The sequence below is a fragment of the Neofelis nebulosa genome, chromosome 1, assembly GCF_028018385.1.
Source record: "Neofelis nebulosa isolate mNeoNeb1 chromosome 1, mNeoNeb1.pri, whole genome shotgun sequence".
Taxonomy (NCBI): domain Eukaryota; kingdom Metazoa; phylum Chordata; class Mammalia; order Carnivora; family Felidae; genus Neofelis; species Neofelis nebulosa.
Genome location: NC_080782.1, coordinates 52,246,036 through 52,270,437, shown reverse-complemented (window position 1 = coordinate 52,270,437; position 24,402 = coordinate 52,246,036). Strand labels below are relative to the sequence as shown.

General features: G+C 39.0%; 1 protein-coding gene across 3 annotated transcripts in view; it reads left to right on the top strand.

The window, feature by feature from the left end:
* The window catches only part of ATP10B (ATPase phospholipid transporting 10B (putative)), a 264,814-nt gene extending 241,104 nt beyond the window's left edge, over window positions 1–23,710 (top strand). For all 3 annotated transcript variants that reach the window (XM_058722392.1, XM_058722400.1, XM_058722407.1), the window contains 5 exons: window positions 3,907–4,107; window positions 5,177–5,257; window positions 6,595–6,699; window positions 15,930–16,117; window positions 20,999–23,710. In XM_058722392.1, the coding sequence (XP_058578375.1) occupies window positions 3,907–4,107; window positions 5,177–5,257; window positions 6,595–6,699; window positions 15,930–16,117; window positions 20,999–21,236 (813 nt within the window). In that variant the 3' untranslated portion in view covers window positions 21,237–23,710. The remainder of the gene's footprint in view (window positions 1–3,906; window positions 4,108–5,176; window positions 5,258–6,594; window positions 6,700–15,929; window positions 16,118–20,998) is intronic.
* Window positions 23,711–24,402: the final 692 nt, after the last annotated feature.

The following is a 24,402-nucleotide window of genomic DNA, read 5'->3' as shown; positions in this document are numbered from 1 at the left end:
CTGTTTGGCATAGTATTATTAACATTAACATCCACCATCATCTACAGGGAACCTACCACATACCAGACACTGTGCTAAGAACTTTATGTATGTATGTAACTATGAGAGACAAGTGTAATATAGGGGTTAAGAGTGTATGTGCTAGAACAAGGCTGGGTTCAAATCCCAGCCCCACTCTGCTACTCAGCAGCAATATGGCCTCAGTAATTTACTTAAGCTCTGTGTCTCAGTGTTTTCATCTGTAAAAGGGAGATACTACCTAATTCACAGGGTTATTGTGTGCATAAATGAGTTTACATGTGTGAGGTACATAATAAATGCATCATTTGTCCAGATTAAACTAGGATGATGATGATGATGGCAGCAGGTGCTAACAACCCTGTGAGATGGGGACAGTTATCTCTCTATAGATCTGGTTGCTGAGAGCCAGAGGGGTTACCCAGGTCACATAACTAAGTACATCACAGAATCGGGATTGGACCTAGTTCTACTGTACTCCAAATTCCCCAGACTGAATGCCCTCACTACCATGGCACTCAGTGCCTCCTAGAGGTCTAAGAAGCCTGTTCTCCAGTGGTTGCCAAACTCTTTGAAGGCAGAGATCACTCTGATCCATGTTGTGTGTTGTCCACTGTCCAAGCATCTCTAGCACTGTGTCTCAACACAAATTGTTCAAGAAATATCATGTGATGAGATCATCACACTTGGACACAGAGCTTTAAACAGCCTCCGACACCAGCCAGGTTACTGCTCTCTTCCTCCCTTGGCTTTAGCCTACGTCTGAGGCCTGGGTGAAAACTGGGTCAAGCATCACAGCATCCACCAGATAAGAATGCACAAATTAAAAGCTGGAATTTGGCAAGATGAAGTTGATGGAGAGGAAAGACTGAGGCTTAGAGTCAGAAGGACCAAATCTACATTGCAACTATCAGAGCATGGCCTATAACTGGCAAACTTCCTCCCTTGGCATCCCTGGAAGAAACTGCCAATCACAGCATTCTGTGTCCAGTACTTTCCCCACTTCTAGCACTTTAAAATGGATCCTACTGGCCTCTCATAGTGTAGAATCAAGGATTCTGGACATTAGTGCCGGAGACTGAACTTTGATCTCCGACCTTGAATTCACTTTAACAAGTGCATCCACTTCCCACATCAAGTTCATGAGGATGGATTCTGCATCTGTGAAATGAAATCCAGAACCTCTGGATTTGAACTCCAATTTTGTTACTTACTAGCTCTATACCCCCAGCCCAATGACTTGACCCCTCTCTGAGGCTCAGTTTCCTAAATTGTAAAATGAGAGTAGTAATCACTACCTCAAAGGGCTGCTAGGTAGATTCAATGGGTCAGAACATAGCTTAGCATATAGTATGTGCTTTATGTGTCTTTGTTGCTGTTGTTATTTGCTGTTGTTGCTATTATTGGCCTCATCTGTAAGATGGTGTCCCTTCCAGCTCTGGTATCCTAGGCTACTACAGCCTCAAGTCACAGTTCCAGCCCCAAGTGGCCAAGGACATTTGGTGTGGTCACTTAGCTCATCTGAGCCACTTGACCTACCCATGTGTAAGAGAGAGAAGAGTTACTATTTTTCCCATTTAGCTGAGGAGGGAGAAGCGAGACAAGATTCTCAAAGGGGAAAGAAAGTCAAAGCTTCATAACAGCTGCTGAATGATAGTATCAAGGGAACTTCAGTTCTTCTTAAACCCACCACATCAAGTGCACAAGTGGCTGCTGTCGATCTGGAGTCTCAAAGTCTTCCCATAGTGCATTTCAAACCTACCTGTAGCTCAGTAAACAGACTGAGCCTTCTCCCTTCTTTGGACACAAAGATGCAAGATCCAGGAAATCTCAGGGCATCAGGATCTCTTTCAGAACCAGAAAACTTCCCACTGGTCACCAGAAAAGCCAAAGGATGGAGCTCTTTGGCTAGAAGCCTCTCAGTCAGCATTGTTATTGTAGAATCCAAAAGGAGATTGAGAAAGTTTAGGAATGGTCAAAGAGGAAGGCTTGAAACTCAGATGCTGGTTGTGTGATTTTCTGGCTCTGAACTTAGGCAGGAAGTAACTGAGTATCTTAGAGCCTTAAGTTCCTTATCTGTAGAGTGGGGCTAATAATATTATCATTGAGATATAACACTAATATAATATGTACTATCTTTAGCAATAATCTTTCAACACGGGACAAATTATAAGGTCTATTGCACATCTAATATACTATATAGTAATATGCTATAATATATATCACACACCTGGCACAAATAGAAGCTCCAGTATAATCATTGGTGTCACTAATAACATTAACATGCCCATATTATTACATCCTTTTCAAAATAACACTAGTCTGGCAGTTAGGTTATGGGCGTTATAGTTTGTACACAAACCTAAGGAACAATTTCTTACTATACTTTTTACCCTGTGTGCCTCAGCCACACAGGACATTCTGGTCCCAGCACTGGGAGCAGCAGCTTAAGTGATGACTTTGGTCAAGTCACCAAGCCACACATCGCAGGGGGGTAAACAATACTAGTGATCCCAGCCCATCTCAGGTGGGCAGTCTTTTTTTTTTTAATTAAAAAAAATGTTTTTATTTAAATCCAAGTTAGTTAACATATAGTATAATAATGATTTTAAGAATATAATTTAGTGATTCATCACTTACATGTAATACCCAGTGCTCATCCCAACAAGTATCCTCCTTAATGCCCATTGCCCATTTAGCCCATCCCCCACCCAACACTCCACCAGCAACTCTGTTCTCTGTATTTAACAGTCTCTTATAATTTGTCTCTCTTTCTCTGTTTTTATCTTATTTTGCTTCCTTTCCCCTATGTTCATCTGTCTTGTTTTTTAAATTCCACATAGGAGTGAAATCATATGGTATTAGTCTTTCTCTGACTTATTTCAATTAGTGTATGTTACAGCTCCATCCGTGTTGTTGCAAACAGAAAGGTTTTCTTTTTGATAGTCAATATTCCATTTTATGTATATGTGTGTGTGTGTGTATATATATATACATATACATATGTACATACGTATATACACATAACATCTTTTTCCATTCATAAGTTGATGACATTTGGGCTCTTTCCATACTTTGGCTATTGTCAATAGTGCTGCTATAAACATTGGGGTGCATTACCCCTTTCAATCAGCATTTTTGTGTCCTTTGGACAAATACCTAGTAGAACAATTGCTGGATCACAGGATAGTTCTATTTTTAATTTTTTGTTTTCTAGAGTGGCTGCACCAGTTTGCATTCTCAGGTGGGCAGTCCTGAGTGGAAAACAGCTTCAGAAACCATAAAGCAACAGTTAAGGAGAAGATATTCTTCCTCACCTGTCTGAGTTGCATCACCATTAGGAATATATTGTGAGGAAAATCTCATGAAATCATCTTCCCACCAGGCTTTCTGCCCAGTATCTGGTCTTTCTATCATCCCTTCCCTGGGACACCCCCTTCTCTTCCCACACTACTAATCGTAACTACTGCCTTTTGATATCCTGTGCCATGGTCTAAGATGCTACTATTCCCATCTGAAAGATGCCAAAATGATGTTCAGAAAGGTTAAGTGATTTGCTCAAGCTCACACAGCTAGTAAATAACAGATGTAATCATTCCAAACCAGCCTTTTCTGCCTCCATAACCTGTGCTCTTAACCACCCCATTACACTTACCTTAACAAGTTGGTGCAATTCCCTTCAGGTCCCGAAGAGCAGTAATAGTAATAGTTGTAGCAGCAGCAGCTCTATAGATTAGTTATCTCTGATGCTTACACAACCCTGCATGTCACAAATGAGAAAATGGAAGCTCCAAGTCAGCATAGTGACTTGGCCAGAGGCTTCTAAGCAACAGTTGTTGACTACTGCCCATGGGTCCTCACTCACAAGGCCACTCTTTCTGCCTGCAGTGTTATGTCAACCTGCTCTTCTGGTACCAGTTTTTCTGTGGTTTCTCTGGCTCCACCATGATCGATTATTGGCAGATGATATTCTTTAATCTCTTCTTCACCTCCTTGCCTCCTCTTATCTTTGGAGTCCTCGATAAAGACATCTCTGCAGAAACACTCCTGGCATTGCCAGAGCTGTACAAGAGTGGCCAAAACTCTGAGGTAAGCTGGAGGGGCCTCAACTCCTCCCTGTCTCTGAATCCTCCCTGCAGGTGTCAGAGAAAGAGCACTGGCCTGGGGTTAGGGGCCCTACACTCTGGTCACTACCCAGCCTCTTATCTCCTTTGTGACCCAGTAGCTCCACTCCCTGTTCCTGGTCTGTTTCGCATTTGCTGTTGAGGACGATGGACCAGACCAGTGGGTATTTTTCTTTTTTAGTTATTTGTTAATTAAGTAACATGGGACTGCCCTAGTTGAATGCGGAGAGGACATGCACAGAGATCCCATTGCCCTCAACTGGCCCCTTTTCCAGGCCTTTGACAGAACCCCCAAGGCTTGGTTTGGGAACCCCTGGGATTAAAAGCTAGTTTGCTCATCACTGGGTGATAAATAAGGGCTTCTACTCATGTTGGGGAATACAAAGCTTAGAACACAAGATTATACATGGTCTAGAATTTGCTGGTAGCCAGTAGACTAAAGAAGGCCTGGGAAACCATCAGGATGGTTTCCTGGAAGACAGAGGTCACACGGACACCCTTAGTGATTTGGAGAAGCCAGACCATGGGCAGTGAAGCACAAAATGAGAACACTGGTCTCTGAAGCCACTGAGCCCTGTCTCTTGGGAATCTGTGATCCTGGGCTGTGATGGAGAGCTCCCTTTCAGAGGCTATATAGAAACCTTAGAATCTCTAAACTTACCCATTGTGTATTAGCGCTAGCATGGTGCTAATGAATGACAGTTATTGATAACTGAGCACTTACTAGGTACTACAGCACAACCACATTTAGATTTCTTGAAACCCAAGGAGATAGTTGGTGTTTTCATCCTTTTTTATGGAAGAAGAAGCAATTATCAAAGCGGTTTAGTGAGTTTCACAAGGTTGTAAGGTTCGGGCAGAGCTGAGACTTGAACTAAGGTCTGTCACCCCCAGGTCTGTGTTCTTAATGGTCTCATTCTATTGCCTCTAAGATAAAAAACATTCTAAATACCCTATTGTTTGCCCCAGATAGCACAAGAACATTCCTTACAAAGGCTTGCTTTGATGGTGGTTGATGTGTTCTTTTCTGGCAGTGCTATAACTCTATGACTTTCTGGATTTGCATAGTGGATGCATTCTATCAGAGCCTTGTCTGTTTCTTCATTCCTTACCTGGTAAGTCGTATAGTCCCTTTCTAATCATACAAATCACAGAGTGGATTGCAACTGGTACTGTAAACATGAATCCTAGACTAGTAGTATCTTTCTGGATGATGCAGCACAGAGGATCCAAACAGGTGGTCTGCAGACTATATCCAACTCAGGGTATTTGAAAAATCAGAATTTTTTCCAAAACATCTTAATTTCTGCCACCTTTTAAAAAACTGGAAACTGTCATTACACTGGGTCATTTTTGCCACGTGGCAAAAATCCAGAATTGATTCACAGCCCTGCTTAGATGGGGTGCATGTTCTTCAGTTTGCCATAGTCCCTACCACTACATTTTGTCTTATACCTAGCTTTCTTCACTCATTTACTATTTCTTACTTGAATATTGAAGGTATTTGAATTTACAACCCTTGATTTATATTTAGGTTTCTGCTTTCAAGGTCAAGGCCGCACACATTCAGGAAATAAGTTCTGATAATAAAGGATACTACATTATCTGAAATAAAAGCAAGAATACAGATAGCAAGGGATACCAGCCCCATCTCAATTTGGTTCCCAGTTTGAAGACTGGGAACAAAGATAGCAGAATATAATCTGTATTTCTCCTGGACGGGGAAAACAGAATATGGGTCAAGTGCTAAACTGTGGTGTCTACCCTGCCTCACATCCTTTTGCAGTCAGCAACAAGATGGGTCGAGTGATTTTGTGCTTCATTTGAATTTCCCTAGCTTACAATACCTTCCTTCTCTAGGACTCTGCTTATCTTTCCTACTTCATTTTTTTCCCCTACTATGTGCTCAACTAATGGACCATCTGGGACCTTTTTGAACTTTTCAGCATCAAGTTCTCACTTTTCCCTGGTCTGCCTTTCCTCTCTTTTCAAGAGATTAACTCCTCTGATTATGATATATATTCTCTTCTGTACCCCCTGGGGTACTTTGTATACCTGGTACCATTGTATCATTTGCTACCTTAAATTGTACTATATTTTCCCTGCCTAGTAGACTATAGACTCCTTGAAGGTACACAGAAGCATCTTCAGCAGTTGGCATTGTGCCTGCTGGTTGCTCAATAAATTCCTTGTTCATCCATTCTGCAATGTTCTGGAATACCCATCATGGCTTCTGCTACAAATATGTTTCCAAAGAATTTAACCATATTAACTCACTCCTCATCTTGTCTGTTCCTTGGGTCAGTTCCCCAGGGATGGCAGCTGAGTATCTTCTCATTCCTTCCCCTCCCATGATACCTGCCTTCACTGATGCTTTATCATCACTGTGTCAAAACCAAGGCCTTGAATCCAAGGATACATCTGACAGTGCCTGTTTTTTCCTCCTCTGCAGACCTACAAAGACTCTGATATTGATGTCTTTACCTTTGGGACACCCATCAACACCATCTCCCTTGCCACAATTCTCTTGCACCAGGCAATGGAAATGAAGACCTGGGTAAGCACCCAAGAGCCCCTTTGACCTGAAAATTTTCATTCATTTTACTCTGTATCATTGATCTAATCAATAACTAACTGCTGAACTCCTACACTGTGTCCCATTTGTACAGGAATGAGGGAGGTATAAAAGATAAAGTCCCCAGCCTCAACTTGCTTATTATCTATCCAGAATGATAAAACTAAGACCTATAAAATAATGAGACAATTTTTTGCAAAAATAGAATGTATTTTCCAAATTTTTATATAAATTCTAGTTAGTTAACATACAGTGTAATGTTGGTTTCAGGAGAATTTAGTGATTCATCACTTACATATAATACCCAGTACTCATTACAACAAGTGCACTCCTTAATGCCCATCACGCATTTAACACATCCTCTGACCCACCTCCCTCCATCAATCCTCGGTTTGTTCTCTATAGTTGAGACTTTGTTATAGTTTGCTTCCCTTTTTTTTTTCCCTTCCCATATGTTCATCTGCTTTGTTTCCTAAATTCCACATATGAGTGAAATCATATAATATTTGTCTTTTTCTTACCAACTTACTTCACTTAGCATAATACACTCTAGCTCCATCCATGTTATTGCAAATGGCAAGATTTTATTCTTTTCATGGCTGAGTAACACTCCATTGTGTGTATGTATATATACACCATATCTTTATCCACCCATTAGTAAATGGATGCTTGGGTTCTTTACATAGTTTGGCTATTGTTGATAATGCTGCTAGAAACATTAGGGTGCATGTACCCCCTTCAAATCTGTATTTTTGATTTAAAAAATCGAGGATGTTTCAGAGATGAGGAAAATTGTAGCCTGACTATACTTGAGGCTGTGTTAGGGAGGGTCTGTTCTCTCCATTTAATTTCAGGGTAAGCACATCACAAGCATGTCTAAATATCACATTTCAGTATCTAAAAACGGCAATGCCAGCTTTCTCATTAAATTCTTCTAAACAATGGTAATAACAACAAAGAGCTTAAAATTATTTACCAGGTACCTATTTATATGATTTTTAGTGTATTATCTCATTTAACCCCCTAGAGACCTTTGTTGGTGGGTGGGGGGGTCAGTGTCAGTCTTACTGAGGTATAATTGACTTATATAGCACTGTATAAGTTTAAGGTGTACAGGATAATCACTTGACATACATATATTGTGATATAATGGATGTTAACTAAACCAGATCAGCCCCTGACATGATGTGCAGTAGCTAGTAAGAGCCACCCAAGGAAACTTCAGATCACAGACCCCCTGTTCCAATTCATACCAAAGATAAATAGAATAAAGTGATAAACCCAAAAAATGTATAGCAGAGCCAAGTACAGGATAAATTTCCTCAAGAAGCACCAGCATGAGGAGAGACTGAAAAACAATGGGACAGGGGAGGAAGAGGTACTGGGCTGGCCCAAACTGAAGGCTTTCTGGAATCCAGGACAGGAAACTGTGGCAGAGGAGCGTCTTGTTCCTATGGGTTAAGCAAGACTGGAGCCCTGTTTACTGCTAGGTCCAGGGTCTGGGCTGAAATTCCCCACTCAAGAAAGCAAGCTGAAGAAAAGTTGACATGCTATTTGGAATTCCAGTTTTATCAGAAGCCATGAGGAAGGTGGTTAAGAATCAAAGAGACAACTTTAATCCTGGGAACTGAAGCAAGCTAGGGAAACATTTAGAACTCTTCAAAATGAAAATTTTGTCATTGAAATTAAAAATTCAATTCATGGGATCCACTCTAGATCAGACACTGGCAAGGAGTAAACTACCAAATTGGAAGATATTACTAGGAACACATCTGGAATGCCACACAAATATGAAAAAAGTAATTCAAAGGAATAATGGCTAGAAGAAGAATGGTAGAGAAGCAATATCTGAAAAGATAATCATTGAAAAAGAAAATTAATATAAATCTGGATATATCATAGCGAAACTATACAATGTACAAGAGACGATCTTAAAGTCTACCAAAGACTATGGACAACTTACTTGAAAAGGAATAGCAGTTAAACTGACAAATAATAGAAGCTAGAAAACAGTGGAGTAATCATCTTCAAAGACCTGAGGGGAAATAAAGAGTTGCACATCACGTAAGACCAGGGCAAAATAAATGACATTTTCAGATACTGAAACAAAAGTAGAAACATACTTCTGCAAGAACATGAAAGCTAAAACTGTAAGAAACAACATAACGGTAAGAAAGAGCTATTCAAGGGGCGCCTGGGTGGCTCAGTCGGTTGAGTGTCCGACTTCATCTCAGGTCACAATCTCACAGTCCATGAGTTCGAGCCCCACGTCTGGCTCTGTGCTGATGCTGGCTCAGAGCCTGGAGCCTGCTTCCGATTCTGTGTCTCCCTCTCTGTCTGCCCCTGCCCCATTCGTGCTCTGTCTCTCTCTGTCTCAAAAATAAATAAAGAAACATTAAAAAAAAAAAAAAGAGCTATTCAATAGACAATTTATGCTACAGCCTTTGTCATTAATGGGAGGAAGATAGAAATAGGCATTTAACTATCAATTTTTCCATAAAAGTCCCTATTTAGTGTGTCTAAAGATGTAAGGTATCTTAATACTTGAAAATGTAGCTTAAAAACTTAAGGTTAACCATAAAGGAATGGAAATAAATAAGAGGAAAATAGAAAACTATCAATTCTGCAGGATATAGGAAAGATAAAAAAATTAAGAGCAAAGAAAAATGATTGCCCCCCAAAATAAAACACAAGATGTTCAAGAGAAACCCAAATATATCAATACCCATAATAATGTAAATAGATTTAATTCACCTGTTAAAACCAAAAATTATCAAATTGGATATTTTTGTCCAGCAAATATAAGGGGAAATAGACAAATTCACAATTATACTGTGAGAACTGTGAGATTTATATAATTCTATCAGAAATGGATCAAACAAAAACAATATAGAAGCCTTGAATAAATTATCACATAATATATAAAATCCTGTTCCAAACAAATACCAAACATGTATCTTTCAAACACAGATGATATACCAAAAATTAAAAGACCAAATTCTCACAAAGGAATTTGAAAGAATCATAAACAGATTTTCTGACAACACATTTAGATTAAAAATGAGCAATAAAAAGAGAGCCAAACAAACTTAACATGCTTGGAAATTTCAAAATGTACTTCTAAATAATTCACAAGGTCCAGCATATATCATGATGGAAATTATTGCTAAATGCCTATAAAAGTACCATATATGCAAACTTATGGGATGCATCTAATGCATTTATTATTTAAAAAAAAAAAAAAGAATTCAATTCAAGAACCTAAACAGAAAAATCAAGGAAACAATTGAAAGGATCAGTAAGAACAATAATGGAGTTCCTCAAAACCCTAATAAAAACTAATCTGTGTTACTCAGCCATAAAAAAGAATAAAATCTTGCCATTTGCAATGACATGGATGGAGCTAGAGAGTATTATGCTAAGTGAAGTAAGAAAAATACCATATGATTTGACTCATGTGGAATTTAAGAAATAAAATAAACAAGCAAAGGCAAAAAGAGAGAAAGGCAAACCAAGAAACAAACTCTTAGCTATAGAGAATAGAGGGTTACCAGAGGGGAGGTGGGTGGAGGGATGAGTTAAATAGGTAATGGGGATTAAGGATTGCACTTGTGATGAGTACAGGGTGTTATATGGAAGTGTTGAATCACTATATTGTACACCTGAAACTAATAGTACACTGTATGTGAACTAACTGGAATTTTATTTTAAAGTTTATTTATTTATTGTGAGAGAGAGAGAGAATCCCAAGCAGGCTCCATGCTGATAGCCACCCAGGAACCCCCAAACTGGAATTTTAATTAAAACTAATCTCTGGCAAAACTGATCCAGGAGAAGACACACACACACACACAGACATACACAAAGACCACAAAAACAAGATGAAAAAGACTGATAAACATAGCTATAATCATTTTTTTAATATTTTTTGAAAATTTAAACCAAGTTGATAATTTCTTTAAAATTTACCAAAACATAACCGAGGTCAGTCAGCAAACCTGAATAAACTAGTCACCATTACAGAAATTAGCTAAAATAATCCTGATACCGAAATAAGCACAGGTCACAAGGAAAGAAAATCATAGACCATAACAAACAGAGATATAAAACTTCTAAATAAATTATTGGCAGGGTGCCTGGGTAGCTCAGTCTGTTAAGTGTCCCCCTCTTGATTTGGACCCAGGTCATGATCTCTCAGTTCTTGAGATGGAACGCTGCATTGGGGTCTGTGCTCACAGCACAGAGCCTGCTTAGAATTCTTTCTCCCTCTCTCCCTGCCCCTCCCCTGCTGGAGTTCTCTCTCTCTCTCTCTCTCTCAAAATAAATGAATGGCAAATCGACTCAGCAGTGTGTTAAAGATAATAAGTCCCAACCAAAGAACTTTTATATCCTGGTAGTAGACTACAAAATATAAGCTAATCCCATCACTCTGGAGAGCAATTTGAAAATAGCTGGAGGAGTTTAAGTACTCATCTGCTATGACACAATTCCACTTCTAAGTATGATGCATCCTGAAAATTACTCTTGCATGTGTATATACAGAAACATGTTCAAGAATTAATCATTCTTAATAGAAAAAAAAAAAGAAAAGAAAAAGCATAAGTGTTCATCAATAGGAAAATAAATTGTGGCATATTCATACAATAGAACAGGTAAAATAACTAACTAAAGCCATACCTATCAACATGGATGAAACTCCAAAAGGATAAGGTCTAGTGAAAAAAAAGTTGAAGGATACATATACATGATAAAGTAAAAAAGTATTCATAAACATGTAGGTATAAAATGTGTCTGAGAGTGATGAGAACACTGAATTTATGTTCTAGACTAAGGAGAAAACATTTGCAGGGTATTATGGGTGCTTTAATTGTATATGTTAAACTTAATTTTTTAATAAAAATTGGAGGCAAATATGACAAAGTTAAAACTGATAAAGCTAGGTGCTGGCTATATGAGGTGTACTATCTGTATGCTTGAAGTATTTCACAATTTAATTCCATTTTTTAAAAAACTAGCCCAAGATATTTCCCAAGAAGAATTCTACTCTCTTTTAACTTTTCAAAATGCCTTGAAATGCATAAGCAGTCCTCAACCATATATTATATGGGTGATGAGACTAAAGATTCTATATCCTAACTGGTCACTCAGCCCACTTTCTCACAGCACTGCATCTGGCTGCTTTCAAAGAGGGTACCTGTTCCTTTCACTCACCATTCAGCATTATTAACTCACCGAATGCATCTCTAGACTAGCTAACCCAGTGGTTACTGGCAATTTCCAGTGCTCTTGGCAAAGGAGTCAGCTATTGGAATCATTATGAAAAAACGCATTTCTCTTTTGAAAGTACCTGAAGCAGAAGGACAGTCTCTTTGTTTTCCCAGATAGAAATCTAACATGAATTTGAATAACTGTCAGTTTCCACAGTTCCCACCAAAGCAGCTAACTGCTACCTAATAAAACTAACTAAATAACAACAACAACAACAAATAGCTAACTGCTTTCTTCTTCACGAACAGGGGCTGGAGTATTCAGATCATCTCTCCTACTGAAAACTAAAAATGAATAATTAAAAAAAAACTCTTCAAAATCATAAAAAAGCTAACAGGATAGTAACAAAAACCTTTGAGAAGGGGGGATTCTAGACAAAGACCCAAATCCTGTTTCCTTGAGGGTATTTGCAACCCTGCTCAAAAAGAACTTTGTTTCTGGCACCTTGACTGAGCAAAAAGTTCAGAAATCAAACCCAGCCACCCAAGGCAAGAGTCTAATAAGAGCCCACATTAAATTAGGACCCCCAAAGAAAGCAAACTGGTGCAGCACTCTGGAAAACAGTATGGAGGCTCCTCAAAAAATTAAAAATAGAACGACCCTACGACCCAGCAATTGCACTACTAGGCATTTATCCACGGGATACAGGTATGCTGTTTCAAACAGGCACATGCACCCCAATGTTTATAGCAGCACTATCAACAATAGCCAAACTATGGAAAGAGCCCAAATATCCATCGATGGATGAATGGATAAAGAAGATGTGGTACATATATATCCAATGGAGAATTACTCGGCAATCAAAAAGAATGAAATCTTTCCATTTACAACTACATGGATGGAACTAGAGGCTATTATGCTAAGTGAAATTAGTCAGAGAAAGACAAAAATCATATGACTTCACTCATATGAGGACTTTAAGAGACAACAGATGAACATAAGGGAAGGGAAACAAAAATAATATAAAAACAGGAAGGAGGACAAAACAGAGGAGACTCATAAATATGGAGAACAAACTGAGGGTTAATGGAAAGGTTGTGGGAGGGGGGATGGGCTAAATGGGTAAGGGACACTAAGGAATCTACTCCTGAAATCATTGTTGCACTCTATGCTAATTTGGATGTAAATTTTTAAAAATGAATATAAGAGAAGGGAAGCAAAAATAATATAAAAACAGGGGAGGGGAGAGACAAGAGATTCTTAAATATGGAGAACACACAGGGTTACTGGAGGGGTTGTGGGAGGGGAGATGGGCTAAATGGGTAAGAGGAATTAAGGAATCTCCTCCTGAAATCATCGTTGCACTATATGCCAACTAACTTGGATGTAAATTTTTAAAAAAGAGAGAAAAGAAAAAGAAAAACATCAATCAACTACTGATACCACTTGATGCTAACCAGGTGATGGATTTTCTTCCCCTGGAAGCCATGAAAAGTTATTTTCAAAGACTTTTTTTCAAAGAAGTTTTTATGATTTATTGCTTCCATCTTTTTAGAAGGCAAATAAATGTTTAATTCTTAAAAATAAATAAATTAGGACCCCAAAGTTATACCTCAGGGTAACGGTACACCCAAAAAATGGACCTACCTATTCAATCTCCCCAGCAGGTACTGTAGGAATCATTCTCATTGTGAACAGGGCTTGGAGAATCTGTAAAAAAGACCTGTCCTAGGAAAAGAACCATGGGCTGGCCTCAGACATATTTGCAGCCCAAGTTTCTAGTACTTTGTTGAGCCAAATTTTGACATATCAATTCAGTTTAAAGTGAATTCAAGACTGACAGTTGCCAAGGACATTGCAAAATAAACACATACACCCTCTCTAGAGAAAGGTATCTCATCCTATGCCTCAAACTGTTCCTAACAACTTTAAGGGCAATGAGCATCACATAATCCAAAGTAACCAACTCTCAAAGAAACAAAAACCAATTGGTGAGGATCAAAAAAAAACAAGCATCAGGGGCACCTGGATGGCTCATTCAGTTAAGCAGCTGACTCTTGATTTCAACTTAGGTCATGATCTCACAGTTCATGAGATAGAACCACACACTGGGCTCTACACAGATTGGAGCCTGCTTAGGCTACTCCCCTGCTTATGCACTCTCTCTCCAAAATAAATAAATTAAAGAAAAAAATATATTTCAGATGTTGGTATTATCAGATATATATTATAGAAAATTATGTTTACTATGTTTAAAGAAGTAAAGAATAAGCTTTAAAATATCTGCAAGGATTGGTAAACTATATAAAGCAACCTAGCAAATTTAAAAAGAAACCAAATAAAACATTTAGAAATAAAATACAGTGGCTGGCTTAACAAAAAATCAGAAAAAATTGAAAGGGAGATTTATTGAATTTGTCAAGAGAAATTATGCAAAATATAAAACAGAAGAAAAATAAAACTTATGGAAAAGGTACAAAATGTATAGAGGATAGTGTGGCATCTGAACAGGTCTACATACATTTGATCAGAGTCTAAGGAAAGGAGAGAGAAAATGAGATAGGCAGTAAGTTTAAAAGATGGTTACTAAATTTCATATATTAAAAAAATAAATAAAATGTAAAACACACACAAAAAAAGATGGTTACTTAAGAATTTTGCAAAAATGAAAAACGTCTATCCACAAATTCAAATTCAACAAAACCCAAGATAAAAGAAACACATACTTACCATAAAGAAATTATAGAATACTAAAGACAAAAACCATAAAAATAGCCAGATCTTAAGACATAAAGATTTCATTCTTAGAAACAAAAGTAACAGACATCTCAGTAGCAAAAACATAAGCCAAAAACAATGGAATGCTATTTTAAATATGCAAAGAAAAAAAGAACTGCCAAACAAGAATTCTGTTATCTGTCAAAAATATCCTTCAAGTATGAGAATGAAATGAAACATCAGAATAGATCACCAGCAGATTCCCACTAAGGGCAATTCTAAAGGAGGTACAAAGCAAAAGGAAAAAAATCTCAGATGGACGGTCCAAGATGCAAGAAGGAATGAAGTCATAAACAGTAGTCAACATGTAACTGAATTTTATGAATATTGACAATATTCAACTATAAGGAGGCAAACCATTAAAGATGCTTAAATACAAGGAACAAACAGGATTGCTAGAGGGGAAGTGGTGTGGGGATGGGCTAAATGGGTGATGGGCATTAAGGAGGGCACTTCTTGGGATGAGCACTGGGTGTGTCATATGTAAGAGATAAATCACTGGGTTCTACTCCTAAAACCAGGACAACACTGTATGTTAACTAACTTGAATTTTTTTAAAAAAATCAGAAAAAAATGCAGTAGCGATAAGTCAGGAGAGAGGTTAAGAGTTAAAGTGCTCTAAAGTCCTTGTATAATTCAGGAGGAGGGAAAAGTAGTTACATATTTTAGACTGTGGTAATTTAAGATTGCTTATTATTGTTTATTGAGTAATCACTGAAAGAATAGAAATGGAGTGTATAACTTTCAAACCAGTAAAGGGAGAAAATGAAATTGTACAAAATAGTAAGTTAAAAGAGGATAAGAATGGGGAAAGAAACACAAAACAGAATAAGATCAGACAACAGAATACTGTCTGCTTTGAAAATAATAAACTGCAGCCACATGTGAAAAAAATGGATTCATCACACCAAATAGGATTCTATTTACCTAACATTTAGAAACAGTAGATAGGCAGTGAAACGACAAAGGATGGCTTGGAAATTATCACCAAAGTCAAGGGTGAGACAGAATCTTTCAGGGCTCTTTGGGTAGGTGTGTTCAAATTCTGGATTATAGCAACATGGGTGTTCACTTTATAATGATCCATTAAGCTGCATGTTTTTTTTTTAATTTTTTATTTCCCCCAAAAAAATGTTTACAACAAAGTTAGCCAAGTGCCATGATTGTACTGCCTCCCGATCTAAGCTATACTTTTAACAGTGTTTACTTCTCCTTTCCTTCCACAGACCATTATCCACGGACTTGTTCTGGCAGGCAGCTTCCTGATGTACTTTGTGGTGTCCCTTGTTTACAATGCCATCTGCATCAACTGCAACAGTCCCACCAATCCCTATTGGGTGATGGAAGGCCAGCTCTCAGACCCCACTTTCTACCTCATCTGCTTCGTCACACCAGTCACAGCTCTTCTGCCAAGGTTTGAGCACAGGGGCTGTCGTCTTCATAGAACTACCAATGCCCACTTATTAATCCAAGAGTCAGGAGTTTGATTCCTGATAGGAACCTTGAGACTACAGTTTCAAAGACAGGGTACTAGGACAGAGAGAACAATAAACTAAAAAGCAAATAACACAGAGCGTGGTCCCAGGTCAGCCACAGAGTAGCAAAGTCCCCAACTGGCTTGGCCTCAGTTGTGGTATCTGTAAAATGAGTAATAATTCCTGCCCTCCTGCCTTACAAATTTTGTTGTACATAAGGGATCATTTACTTACTAGCCAAGGAGTCTCATACTCAAATATCTACAGGGACAGACAAGCAACTGCAACAAACCAGGTGAAGTACAGACGTGGGGAAAAAGACCTTCTCAGCTTCACCCTATCATTGCCACCAGGAAAGATCAAGTCTTAGCATTCCAGAGCTTTAGATTTTTTTTCATAAATCCAAATTTTGCATGAAATAGTCAACTTTTTAATGTTACTCAAATTTGTTTAACACACACACACCCACAACCTTTATTAGCCAAATAAATCATTTATGCCCAGGGACTATTTCTAACATTTCTAGCCTAAACCTTCTGCATTTGCCTTATCCAGAAAAACAGCAACAATAATACCTTATATTTCCTTGAAGCTCACTCTTACCACATGCTACCTAGCACTTCATTTTGCTTTTGCCATCACCTAGAAGTTAAACAGAGCTATGGTTCTAGTCCCACTTGCTCATGGGACAGCTAAGTCCCAAGAAAGAACATAATGTGTCCACAAGTCCACCACACATAACAGTGGAAGCTGGATTCTCCCAATTCAATGGCCAGTGTTCTATTCTGCAGCCCACACTCTAGTCAGAGCAGTCAGTGAACTTCACAATGATGTACCCCATGGGCAAGACTTAGCCCCTCTCCATTCTTAAGATCTTTCCACTCTAAACATCAAAATTCAGCCTCCCTACCATTATAAGCTATAGTAAACAGACTATCTCAACATTGCACAGAACTTTTTCTAATCCAAAATTAGGTAGAACTATAGCAGACCTTACTTCCTTTAATAAATGTGGCACCTTGCTTAACCTAGGTTGGTTTCCATTTCCTTGTCCTAAGCCAACTCAGAGCCTTGACCTCTGATGCATAAAGGCTGAAGATACCTAAATGGCAAACATAAATACCAGTTGAGTTCTAAGTATGCTCTATGTGCAATGCCTCCCTCCTTGTCCCTTGCTGGTGTCTGCAGCATCAGTCCTCTCCCACCTCCCTGCTTCAAAGTTTGGATTCAACACCACCAGGCTTCCTGTGCTCCCCTGAAGGCCCATGCCTTCTCACCTTCCTGCCCTTATTCATGCAATTTCTTCTACTTGGAATACACTTCCTATTACCAAACCTCCTCATTCTCTGACATCATTTCAGGCATCAATTCCAACCCTTCTGTGACTTTGCCTACCTTCCTACCTGGAAATACATCCCCCTCTCCTATGTGTTCCCATCCCCTTGGTGTAACCCTGTCACTGCCTTTAGCCATTTGTTGTCTGTCTCTGACCATTAACTCCTGGATAGAAGGTATCCTTCTTACTATTATATAACCAGCATTTAGCACGGTTCCTATCACATATGCTGCACTCTGAGATAAACGAGCAATAGATGTTAGAAGAACAGAAAGGTGAATAAAACAGAGCCCTTGTTCTCAAGAAAACTGCAACTCAGTATACGATTCAGACACAACTGTGACCATAATACAGGTGAAAGTGACTAGTATTGATAGAGGGCCCTGAGTGAAGAGCAGGAAGCAATTAAGAACAAGTACAAACCTCAGAGGAAATATTGCCCACCCCACACCTTCTTCAGCCCAAACCCTTGGGGGAGACAAAGAAGATTGTGCTCTCATTGGAAAAAAAGCATCAAATATATGGGTTAAGTATTTTTGTCCACACTTTTGGGTTACACACAGTTATGATCACCATTACCCAAGGACTGAGCTCCCTGTTCTGTATCAGATTTAGGATATGGAAAGAAAATTATCATACATTCTTTGCTTACCCTTGGCTAGAAAACACTTAGAGCCAACAGCAACCAGTTTGATGATGATCCTTGGAAAGAATGAAGACTGTTGACAAGACGAACCTTCAGTGTTATAGATTATTAAAACAGATGAGGGACAAATTAGGGGAAAGCTGGAAAATATTTACTTGCTAGTTACCAATAACACAGAAGTTAAATCTCTGCTATTCTTTATTATCATCATAAAGTTGGATTTCTGCTTAATGTTGTTTACTAAGAAAGGCAGAGGTTTCCTCTGATAGAGAAACAATTATTTTAATAGTTCCAAGGACTGTGGACTTATAACTTTGGAACAATAAATGTTTCTTAAATCTACATAATCGAATGTTCACCGAAAACTATTTGTTCACTTGAAGTTATAAGCTATATTTATCATAATGGAGATTGATCTCACTCACCAAGCTTGTGATAACTAGCCCACTAGCTGTGACCTCACTTATCTTGGTCTAATTAATTCAAGCAATATTAAAGAACTGTACTGAGTCTCTTAAACTAGGAATATGTAAATTATTTTACAGATAAGACAAAAGAAATAACACACTAACTTTACAACACAAAGCAGTATCTTAATTAGCTACAAGAGAGGATAACAGTCCTTGAACACTCTTTCCTTGGCTTAAATCACACAACATTCTCTTCATCTTTCTCCTAATTCTCCTTTATTTTCCTTGCTGCTTCATGTCCTTGACATAGTTGATGTCTAGTCTTAGTCTTGGGTTCTTCTGTCTTCTGACTTTATGTTCTCACCATATACATACCAACCACTATTGTGAAGTTAAATATCATTTTTAACAGACAAATCTCCAATATAAATTCCCAGTCCAGACCTCTCTTCTGAATTCTAGATACATCTTTCTAGATACCAATCATCACCTCCACTAGGCATGTTAGGTCTGAGGAAACTGAGAGACCTCTATAATTTAATTCATAATCCATCCTCTGTCAGCACCACCATCAAAGAAACTTGGGTCTCCTCCAGAGTTCTCTCAAATGCTACCCACACAGGACCAGGACAGACCCCTGGGAGTTATCCTTGATACTACTCACCACCTCATATCTGGCTTGTCACCAAGACCTGACAGTTTTGTCTTGTACCTATTTCTCATATCCATCTGCTCTTTCTATTTCTAATCTTTTTACCCCAAATTACTTCAGTAGTCTCCTATTGGGTTTTCTCTAACCTATTATTATTGTGTCAAAGTGTAATCGTGTCATCCGTGTATGTCCCTCCCAAGAGCTTCCCAAGGTCATCACAATAAAGCACAAAAACCAAGATATGGCCCCCAGACCTTGCCTGTTCTGGCCTTACCAACACCTTCTGTGTCATATTTCCACACTCTGTCCTCACTATCCATACTTCAGCCATCATGCTCAGGATTTTGTTCTCTCACCCCCTCTTTGCCTGGCTACCTCCTATGCATCTCTCAGTCCTCAAATGTTTCCTTCTCAAGGAAGTTCTCTCAAACTAGATCAGGTGTTTGACACTCTCTGTGCTCTCTGCATTTAGAAGTCTACGTACGTGCTACATGAGAGCAAGAACCTTGTCTTGTTCACACTTTAATCCCTTGGGGCCTGGCCCATTGTAGGGACTCTACAAATATTTGTTAAATAAATGGCTGGAAGAAGGAAAGTGATAGCTTGGAGGAAAGGCTTAAACTGAGAAAATTCAAATTTCCAAGCAAGAAAGTTAGTATTTCCTGAAACATATATATGGTCACCAGTACTGCCTCACTGGGTGAGAAGAGAAAGAATGAGGGAAAGTTTATCTGATTCCATGGAAACTACTGTTGCCTTCAGAAACCCTTTGGCCACTGTAATGTCACCCTAAAGTTTTTAGACAATAGTGGAAGGATGGAGTCTTTCTATAAGGCTTTAGAAATAAAAACTTTTAAAGGATTATTTTTGGAAAAGATCACAGGTATCCTGAGTAACTGAATTACACTTTAGGTTAAGAAACTGACATCAAAAGAGGGAACATGAATTGCCCAATATCACAAAATGATGTAATGGTGTGATTTTTTTCTCCATATACCACATGGTTTTATTCACCTTCTCATTCCTTTTTTCCCTAAGCTTAGATTCTAAACACAGATGGAGACTCCCAAATCCAGAGTCCACTACCTTCAACTTGGCAGGGGGAAAGAAACACCTGAGTTAACCATTCAGGGAGGTCAATTAACTTCTCTAGAAATCTTGGGAAACCCTTCTTATCACTTAGGGACTCAGTTTCCTCATCTAGCAAATAGTGATAATATAGTGATGCTGTCAAGTCAACCCACAGATTCAGGGAAAGAACATGTATTTAGAAACTACTTAAACATTAATAAGTTAGACAAAGCATTGACATTACAAAGGAAGTACATTTTCCTGATTTAGAATTGCCCAGAAATAGAATGCACCACCTTGTACATGGTGGATAAAAGCCTTAGGATCCAGAGTGCTTGGTTCTGATCACCACTCCATCACTGTGTGGCTCCCCTGGACAAATCACTAATCTCTTGGTGCCTCAGTTTCCTCATCTGTACATACAGGGAAACGAAAGTACAACTTCATGGGATTGTTGGAAGAATGAAGTTAATGCCTAAATCACTTAGGATAGCCCTGGTAGATAATAAATGTTAGCTATTATATTTTGTTATTGTTGAACTCCCCAATTCCAGAGATGCCTAGACATAGATTTGATAGCCAACAGGAGTGTAACAAAGAGGATCTTGCCCTGTGTGGGGAGTTAGATTCTAAGGTCCTTTTCAATGCTAAAATTCAAGAAGTCAACAAAAATCAAAATGCCTTTATTCTTTTATTTCATACCAGGTACTTTTTCCTATCTCTACAAGGGACTTATGGGAAGTCTTTGATCTTAAAAGCTCAGAAAATCGACAAACTCCCTATGGACAAAAGAGATCTAGAAATCCAGAGTTGGAGAAACAGACAGAGGCCTGCCCCCATTCCTGAAGAGGCTCAGCATACCCACCATCCAGTGCCACCTTTCCCAGAACAGGACTTCAGAGCCAACAGCCCAAAGAGCTCTAGCCCTTCCAAGTACAAGTGAAAGAAGGACTGGGTGCTGCATGGAGAGAAATGCAGTAGAGACCATCTGAGGAATGACCCATGCCCAGAGGACTCCTCAGCTAAACTCTAATCCAGGGAATACCTTCTTCTGGGTCTAGTAGGACAATGGCTTCTGGAACCTACTCAAGTGGACAGATTGCTGAGTACCGGCCCTCAAGCAGGAGCAGTCATCGCTGATCCCAGAGTTCACTGACCATATGAATAGCCTGCAGAAATCTGTATAAACTCAGAAGAAACCACCCAATCAATGGCCTAATTAACCCATGACTCTTCCTCTTCATGGAGGAAAGGATGTGTCATTCTTGTTCTTTTCTCCTGACCAGGTTTGACTTCCTTGAAGAAAGTGCTGGCCCCAAGAGCTTTGACATAAAAAGACTGGAAACCAGTCACCCTCTACCTTTCTCCTGCTGCCAGGTAGCAGATCATGCAAACAGAATTTTTATAAGGAAGGTATGTTTCTCATGCATTGAGTTTTAATTTTTTTTAGCCCAGAGACATTCCTGTGGCCCTTTAGATAAGTATAGCCAGTGGCCAATGCAACTAGGCCATACTTTTCCAATATTCTAAGAGATCTATCTACCCAGGCAATTTCTCAAGGTATGGAAGTTTCTGGGCTTGTCAAGCCATCACATCACTTCGTTGTGCCAAGAGTTAAAGCTTCAAAAGAAACCCATACACACAGGTACTTTATCTTGAGTATATGAATTCTTGAGTATATGAATTCTTTCATTCATCAAGAATTGGGTTGTTTTTGTCTCTAACCCAAAGAAAACCATATCTAAAGATTAAAACTAGATTTTAACTCAGTGTCACAGAGACTTTTGAGAATTATAGGTCCACACCTAGTGTAAGAGGCAGAAGGAACATGCTAAAGCAAATGGATGCACTGGAAACCCCAAGCTTTAGCTAATAGACCATATGTCCACAATCTGTACCAAGAGGATAGGAGCAGTATTCTTTTTTAAAGCTATTTATTCATTTTTAAAATACAAGTACACATCCTCATTCAGCTCTAAGATTGGTAGACTTTAATACATCTGCACCCGGAATAGTATGTATGAGAGCAACACTGAGCCCAAACAATTACACCTTAAAGACCTGGAAGACACCAACCCATGCTTCAATTATTTTAGGGAGAATCAGAGTAAGTCTCACTGTAGAGGTAAAAGGATTACACAACTTCTTATCCATAGGGTTATAAGTGCCAAAATGTAAAAGAACTCAAAAAAGTATTGAAATTTTAAAAATGACTGATAGAATTCTAAGAGGCTATCAAGAGAATTAAGGTATACTATGGGCAAGGATAGCCTGTCCCTAGTTGTTAAGATAAGCCAGAGAAGGCTACTGAACCCTCTCCTCTTTAAGATAGTACCTATATATTCAGCAAAATCCCTGTATATTAGGGGATGGATGCAATGTTGTGATAAGTCTTTGAGCCTAAGAGTCATAGCACCCCCCACACACAAGTTGACTTAACACTTGAGTAACTTTTCAGCAAAGATGAACAAAAAGATCTCAACAATCAAGTTGGCAAATGGCAAACTGAGCGCATCCACTGACCATTCTGCTAACAAACCTAACTGGAGGGACCATTTGAAGCATTATCCTGGAGTCAGTATGCTGTATCTCTTTTACTGACTGTGCCACATGATGTTACTAATAATGGCCAACAGGAGAATCCTACATGGAGATTGTTAGAGAGGCAAAGCAGTAATGATATGAATTGTTCCAAATGAGAAGATTGAGCCAAAACTTGGATCTCAAGGTCCTCCCTTTCCCCCATTTGATTCCTGCCCACTCCTGTAAGCCATATTGAGACAGGTGGGATGTTTCAGAGAGGAAGAGAATAGTGGAAAGAACACTGGCTTCAGGAAATCTGGATTGAGTCATTGCTACTGTACTCTCTAGGAGCCTTGAAACAAGATGCCACACCTGCAAATTAGGTTAGAACTGGCCTACCTCCTGGACTTGGCCTGAGGATCAAGTCAAAATTACATAAGGGACGTGAAAACCCTTTGAAAGTTGTAACACCCTCAACAATAACACAGGAATTTTTATTTCAGAGCTAAGAGGAAACAAGGTAATAGGAAAGTCATGCAGATGTCAGACCACTGTACCTAAATGCCAAGCCATACCCAACATTGTGATGTCGCACTCTTTCTTGCATGACCAACCATCCCAGTTTGCCTGGGGTTTTCCAAGTTTTATACTGAAAATTTCCTCAGTCCTGGGCCACCTGAGATAGCTGATTACCTACTCTTGCCCCCCTTTGAAACCAAAGCAACTGTGACCACCCAACATGCCATTTAGGGGAAAAGGTTATGATTTTTCCTATAACATTATGCTAATGACTGTACTTAGTAATTTTTATACTTTTTCTTTTACTGATTGACTGGAAATGTGCTATTCTTTATTAGAAAAAAAGAAATAAATATTGTTTTCCACAATTGCCGGCAGTTCTGGGCACCATCTCATTTGTTCACCCATCCTTCTTCACACTCATTCATTTATTCTAGTCATCTGTCCATCCATTTATCTATCCAATAAACTTCTGTTAAGCCCCTACTAGATGCCTTGTGATGTGCTAGGGGCTGTGAGTTTAAGACAGAGACTCAGTCTTAAGACTCAGTCTTAAACTCACACTTTGTCAGACAGACTATCAGGAACATATTTGATCCAACATGAGAGTGTGACACAAGCCAAAATGGCTGTAGGAATTAGAAGCAGCAGCACAGAGAGTCTCCTCTGTCTGAAACTCTAACCTGGCTACTCTCCTCTTGCTGGAATCCTGACACTAGCCTCAATTCCAGATTGATACAGGTGCCTCTTTTCAGTCACTCATTCAGAAAATATCGAGTGCCTGCTATACACAGCACCGTATTAGGCAGTAAGGATAAAATAGGAAACAAAACAGGGCCATCTCCTCCCAAGGAATTTACAACCTAAAAGGGAAGAGAGGCAATAATCAAGTAAATAAATGGGATCATTGTACTCCATGAGGAGAAAGAAGAATGGAGAAGAAGGGACCGGGTGGTTCCCAAGGTGATCAGGAAAAGGTCTTCCCATGGAGGGGAGGAGAGGAGACTTCAACCATGAAAATAAGACCGGGCCATTCCAAATGGAGAGAATTAATTACAAAAGTCCTA